Source organism: Arachis duranensis, chromosome 2, assembly GCF_000817695.3.
Source record: "Arachis duranensis cultivar V14167 chromosome 2, aradu.V14167.gnm2.J7QH, whole genome shotgun sequence".
Lineage (NCBI taxonomy): Eukaryota > Viridiplantae > Streptophyta > Magnoliopsida > Fabales > Fabaceae > Arachis > Arachis duranensis.
In genome coordinates, this window is record NC_029773.3 from 27,372,362 (window position 1) to 27,379,551 (window position 7,190).

Below are 7,190 nucleotides of genomic sequence, written 5' to 3' on the forward strand. Positions count from 1 at the left end.
TAATAAATTGATAATATAAAAAATTATTTAATTATTTAATTAAATTTATATATTTAAATTTTAAAAAATAAATTTAAAATCAATTATATAATAATACATAATTAACTTATTGACTTATTGTACATTTTTTTATACAATATAAAAATTAAATTCTTAATCTAATTAAATAACTCAGTAAATAAATATAAAAACTATAGAACTTCACAAATTGACAATAAAAAACAGAAAACCAAATTCAAATTCAAAACTCTTTTCCACGGTTCCTCTCTCTCTTATCATTCATTCTCTATCTAGGGTTTTTCCGCTGTCCAAGTTTGGTAATCGCATTTTCTCAGGTACTGAACTCATAGCCTTTGATTATGTACTCATTCACTCTTCTGGAAAATGTCTTCTCTTTTTCTAGGGCTTTGATTTGCTTTTAATTTTCAATTGTTTTCTTTAAAAAGAAAAATTTAGCTGTTTTTCCTACTTAGCGTGATGAGTAATTGGCCTATTTTAGTTTCCCAGAAAGTTTTTGGAAAATGAAGCAGTGATTGGATCGGTGGATATGTTTTTAGATAAGATTATTTTCACACACTTGGGTTTATAATTTGATGTGGATGCTATGGATGTAGTCTGTGTCTTTTAGTTTTCCAGCAATTCGATCTTTGTTTTGAATATCATGTTTTTATTACTAATATTTTTCCGTTCAAATGAGTGAGTGACACTATTTCCGTGCAAAAATAATATTTTATTTATTTGTGAAGTTTACTTCTGAACATAATCATGATAGTTGAAAAAAATCAGACCGACCCTGTTGGTCGGATCAGAAAACTGACGACCCGGTCTCTAGACCTGTTCGAATTGGTCATTGGACCTAATAAATAGCAAAACTAGATAAGAACGGATTGGATTCATCCGGGTTTTACTAAAACCAGTGAACCGACGGATTTAAAAAATCTGGACCAATTCAGAATTTTTTTTTAAATTCCCCGCCCCAGAACGACGTTCGACATTTAAAAACAAAACCCTAGTTCTGAAGCTCACCCCCAACACCCGAATCTATCTCACTTTCAGTATCTCACAAACGGCTGGGAGCTCACTGCTCGCCCACAGACACCACCACATCATCAGAGCTCACCTCAGCGGCTTGGCCCATCTCCGTTCACCGCCAACGCACGCTCTCTTCCATCTGTGCTCGGCTGCTGGCGTCTCGCCGCGCCTCCGCCGGTGAGTGCTCGAGGCCTCGATCTGTGCTTCCTGCCGCGTGTCGTCGTCGTCCGTCATCACTGCACCCAACCCAACGCCTCGTTTGCTCGCGAAAATCGCCCCTGTCCTCCATCTCTGCTCGCCTCAGCTGCTAGCGTCTTGCCGCGCCTCCCTCCGCCAGTGAGTGCTCGAGCTTTGCGTGGGTGTTGCTGCTCGTCGTCCGTGGGTGTTGCTGCCTGCACTGCTCGTCTGCCTGCACTGCTCGATTCTGCCTCTGCAACAACAGTCAGCAGGTAAGTTTATTTTTTAAGTTATTCTAATATTCTATACTAATTTTTAATAGTTGATTCATTGATGTTATTTCTGTTAATTTTGTTGTTGATTGATTTATGTATCTGATTAGAATATAGCAGTGGTTGAACTTGAAATGTTGAATTGGTTGAAATGTTAATGTTAATTTTATTGTTGAATTGGTTTATGAATTGGTTTTGTTGACTATGAATATGCAGTGATTTTGCTGAGTGTTGAATTGGTTTATGAATTGTTTTGCTAATTATTAATGATTGTGTTGATTGTTGAATTGGTTTTTCTGATTATACATATGCAGTGGTTTTGTTGATTGTTGATTGTTGCTGCTGTGATGATGCTGATTGGTTTTGCTGTTAGTTACTTGATTGAATTTTTCTCTTTTATGGGATTTTAAGAAGGCATCATCACATACGCCATCAGAAACACCATTGTCCCAAGAACAAGGATGAACACATTTGTAAGATGAAGATACATACCTAGAGTTTGAAATTACTCCTTGGACATAGTTTATAGATTGATATTCTTATTATGTCAAATTAAGATACTATTGTAGTAGTACTGACTAATTTTATGTCTATTTTTGTATTAGTTGTTTTTAGAATTTGAGACTTGATTGTTGTTAAAATGTGTGTGAAGACATATATTTCAAATTTTAATTTTAAGTTTTTTACTATTTTATATTTTTATTTAAATAACACCGGGTCAACCGGCTCAACCCATAGACCTAGTGACCTAGTAGCCCGATGCCCTAACCGTTTCGATCACTGGGTTGGTTTTGACAACTATGAGAGTTATGGTTGCAAATTGATTTTATTTATTTTTTTAATTTTTTTATGGAAATGATACAACGTTTAGATTCTCAATATATTTGTTTTGCATTTGCTAAAGTAAAAGATTTAAAAATCTTAACATGGCCTTTATTGGTTATTTATTCTTTTTTTTTTTATGTCTGATTCTAAATCAACCGATCCATACCTTTTAAGTTCTGTGACATCTCATGAATTCATGTTAAATAGCTTTTGAATTTTGTATTGGAATTATTGACTTCTAAGTTGGATTTTTGTTCTTCCTTTGAAAAAAAACTTAAATTGGTCATTGGTATTATATCTCATCCTTGCAACAATGTGTATATCCTAATCTTAATATTAATATGCATACTATGGTTCTTTGATTTTGTATGAGTCTAGGTTGCAGTTACTGACAAAACTTACAAACATCATGATTTCCTCGACAAAACTATGTGATGATTAATATCATTTTACCACAATATAACATACTATACGATGGTTCTTTGGAAGAATCTAAATTTCATGGTTGATTAGGTTTATATTGATTGTTGATTGTTTCTCATGAGAAAAAAAGTATTACATAATTGTACTACTTTATTCTTTGGACATCATTACTCTGCTCATGACTTATTGAATGGTATGCTTTTGTTGTCTATTGCTTGTTGCAAATTTAAATGCTATTTGTTGTTGTGGTAGATATACCAAACTAGGATCTGTGTCTATAGAGTAGGAATAATTATATGAAATTTGTTGTTATTTTCCATGAGTAATTTTATATCTCATTGTTTTCTAGTACTACACTACTATTGAAGTGTATAGATTTGTCCTTTTAAATGTGGTTATTGCATGTGTTTCCAGGTTGGTTGATATGGATTCCACAGCACAGACATACCAACATCGCCCACTTTCAATCAAGTTATGGCCCCCTAGCCAGGGTACTAGGCTAATGCTTGCTGAACGAATGACCAAGAACCTTACAACCCCATCCATTTTCTCTAGAAAGTATGGGCTGCTTAGCAAAGAAGAGGCCGAGGAGGATGCTAAGCAAATTGAAGAAATTGCTTTCACGACTGCAACCCAGCACTTTGAGAAGGAGCCTGATGGTGATGGGAGTTTTGCAGTGCAAATTTATGCCAAGGAATCGAGTAAGCTCATGTTGGACGTTTTGAAAAGAGGTCCGAGAGTGAAGGAGGACGGAGTATTGGTATCTGAAAAGGTTACTGTAACCGGTGAAACTGTTTTTGACATATCTGGTGGTCGCAGAGCCTTCATTGATGCAGAAGAGGCTACAGAACTGTTGGAGCCATTGAGGGCACCAAACTCTTATACTAAGATATGTTTCAGCAACAGAAGTTTTGGCTTGGAAGCTGCTCAAGTTGCTGAACCCATCCTACTGTCAATTAAGAATCAATTGAAGGAAGTGGACCTGTCGGATTTTATTGCTGGCAGGCCGGAAGCAGAAGCTCTTGAAGTGATGACTATATTCTCCTCTGCACTGGAAGGTTGTGTTTTAAGGTACCTTAACCTGTCAAATAATGCCATGGGTGAAAAGGGAGTTAGAGCATTTCGGTCCCTCCTAAAATCACAAAATAACTTGGAGGAGCTTTATTTAATGAATGATGGTATATCAGAGGAAGCTGCAAAAGCAGTATCTGAATTAATTCCTTCAACCGAGAAGCTCAAGGTTCTTCATTTTCATAATAACATGACTGGAGATGAAGGGGCAATTGCTATTTCTGAAATTGTGAAACGATCTGCAGCTTTGGAAGATTTTCGGTGTTCATCTACCAGGGTAGGTTCTGATGGTGGTGTTGTCCTAGCTGAGGCACTCGGAACTTGTAAACACTTGAAGAAGCTTGACTTGCGTGACAACATGTTTGGTGTGGAAGCTGGAGTCGCCCTGAGTAAAGCTGTACTTGGATTTGTTGATCTGACGGAGATATACCTTAGTTATTTGAACTTGGAGGATGATGGTGCAGAAGCCCTTGCAAATGCATTGAAGGAATCTGCACCATCGCTGGAAGTATTGGATATGGCTGGAAATGACATTACTACAAATGTTGCTGCTTCTTTAGCTGAATGTATATCATCAAAACAGTTCCTTGCCAAGTTGAATTTGTCTGAGAATGAACTGAAGGATGAAGGTGCAATTTTGATCAGCAAGGCATTGGAAGAGGGTCATGACCAGTTACTTGAGGTTGATTTGAGTACAAATTCAATTACTAGGTCCGGAGCTACGGTTTTGGCTAAAGCTGTTGTGAAAAAACCTAGATTTAAGTTGCTAAACATTAATGCTAACTTCATATCTGATGAAGGGATAGAGGAGTTGAAGGATATATTTAAAAGTTTACCTGATATGCTGGGTCCTTTGGATGAGAATGATCCTGAAGGAGAAGACATTGATGAGGAGGCTGAAGAAGATGCTGATCGCGATGAATTGGAATCAAAACTGAAGAGCCTTGAGATTTAGGAAGATTTATAGGACATAGACATCCAACTTTTATATTAAATTGATTTGTAGTCATCATCTATTGTATGTTAGACTTCTGAATTCCATGTTAGCTTTAGAATCATTTAGGGTCAATTATGTTTTTCTATGGCTGTTGGTTATCTTTGGTTGGTTGATCTATTCTCTTCCTTTTATCCTAGAGCTATAGACCAGATCATCAGATTAATCTACCAGAATCTAAAATACGTAATATTTGCTCCTTTATTATCTATTTTTATTTATATCTTTTCCTTTATTTTACTTAATGCGATGTAGTAGAAAGAATTTCTCAAAGTATGCTAGACATTCCCTTTATTGGCAAATGGCAACTATGTTTGAGATTTGAGATTGTTTTGGTTTTATCAATTTTCATAGTAAAGAAATTGATCTTTGTTGCGGGTGTAGACCATTCATAGATTCTTATTCTAAATAGGGAGAGAAGTAACTTTCTTCTGTAATACACTTTATCCAATCAATGTTTATACATTATTTTTTTTTAATAAAAAAGACAGAAACTATATAAGGATCACGCAAGTACTGGAACTTTCTTGTCTCTCCCAATCTTTACATACTCCTCAAACCTCTCTTTGGGCTGCTCTTGGTTCAGCATAGGAGTGCTGCATAATAAATGCATAAGTTCAATGAGGAAAAAATACATAACTTCATATAAAATTTATCAGGTTTGTATAGTTGAGTGTCTAAGAAATATACATTAAAAGTGTTCATCTATTGCGAGGATACTCAGCAACATAGAGTAAATAACCATTTTGCATTCTGGAAGATAAAGATTTTGACAAAAACTTCAAAACATGCAAATGATAAAATAATCCTTCAAAAGATATATATTCTTTTTGACAAAATGAATCAAGTAAACCGATTAACAAGATGCTAGAACAACAATCTCTTGTTATAAACTTATGAACACTTCAATAATCTGTGATATTAGTAAAGTTAGATCACAAAGGTGCAAGTTAATAGTAATTTTACCATGTTGCGAAAAGGGAAAACTTTCTTTGCATCAACACCAACAACTTTTGGATCATAATGGACAATGTTCACTGGGCGTCCTGCAGCTTGAGAACACAGTTTTGCCATTCCATCTACACAGTTGAAGATGCTGTTCTTTGCAGCTTCTGGTTTCTCAACAGCTTAGAGAAAGCATTGAAGACAAGTCCCTAACATGAGCTATGTTGGTTAATTGCAGTCCTGACCCCGGAATCAGTACTGGCCTGTTTGGAACAATCCCTGCGAATGGCACGACACACACCCTTTCTCAGAATAGTTACTACTAATAGAAAGTTATTCACAGGAACATTGTTCCTCACTAATTAATTTTTTCGCACAATTTATTTAGCGACGAACTAGTGTATGAATTGCTTTTCACTAATCGTATATCAAACACTTGCGACGGAATAGTGACAACAATATTCCTCGTTATTTTACTTTTATTCGATTGAACCCCTAAGTGACTGATTTGCTAGAACATTGTCACTCGCTAAATAATGTGACAAATTAGCGAAACCTCGCTAGTTAGTGACGGATTAGTGACAAAAAATATTTCTCGCAAAAGTCCGTCGCTAATTTGTCAAATTCTTGTAGTGAACTCTAGAGAATCGACATAGCTCCTCAAACTTGTTATTGTACTCTACCACCATCATATCATAGAACCTTGCTTCAAGTGCAACTGCTCTAACTCCTTTGCCACCTTAACCGAGTTTGGAAAATACTTCTTATAGAACTCCACTCGAAAGGCATTCTAAGTGATCACAGCATCGCCTTGTTGCAGTAAACGACAAGCTCCCTGCCACTAGAATTGGGCTTCTCCTTTCAACTGATACGTGGTGAACTCCACATACTAATCTTCTGGCACTTGTTGAGCTTGCAACGCCCTTTTCATCGCTTGGAACCAGTTATCAGCCTCAGCTGGGTTGGTCGTACCCCTGAAGGTTGGTGGATTCACCTTGAAAAATGCGGCCAAGGTCATCGGCCCTCCGTTGGGTCCATTTGCCCCATTATTGTTCCCATTTCTTGCCTGTTGCCACAGCATCTCAGTTGTAGTTTGCATCGCAGCAGCCATAATCTCCAAAGCAGGTATGAAGTCAACCGGATTACTCGTCAGTCTGTGTCTCTCATTTCCTCTTCGTCTACGTCCACGAGACGCCATTCGGGTTCTGTTCACAACAAACAATTCATATCAAGGTGATCAGTCTTAATATCTCAAGTCTAGTACTTCAAAGTTCCAAAAGCATGCTCATGAACAATTATGCTATATTTATTAGTCAGGTATCCTAAAGAGCATATAAACACAATCCATAGTATGCTCAGAAGTATAGCCAATCCATTCCCTAGTCTCTATGGGAACGAACTGCTTTGATACTATAATGTAACACCCTACCACACTAATCCTTACGCTATAG

The 7,190-nt window shown here is 36.6% G+C and overlaps 1 protein-coding gene across 1 annotated transcript; it reads left to right on the top strand.

Annotated features, from left to right (window-relative positions):
- The first annotated feature begins 229 nt into the window (after window positions 1-229).
- On the top strand, window positions 230-4,986 carry LOC107474100 (RAN GTPase-activating protein 1). Its single transcript, XM_016093687.3, has 3 exons — window positions 230-335; window positions 1,057-1,481; window positions 3,144-4,986. Exon 3 carries the CDS (start codon window positions 3,154-3,156, stop codon window positions 4,753-4,755), a length of 1,602 nt encoding a protein of 533 aa, XP_015949173.1. The 5' UTR covers window positions 230-335; window positions 1,057-1,481; window positions 3,144-3,153; the 3' UTR covers window positions 4,756-4,986.
- The last annotated feature ends 2,204 nt before the right edge of the window (window positions 4,987-7,190 follow it).

Bases quoted from the DNA above. Each gene is read 5' to 3' on its own strand.
- LOC107474100 (XM_016093687.3), top strand. From the start codon at position 3,154: ATGGATTCCACAGCACAGACATACCAACATCGCCCACTTTCAATCAAG.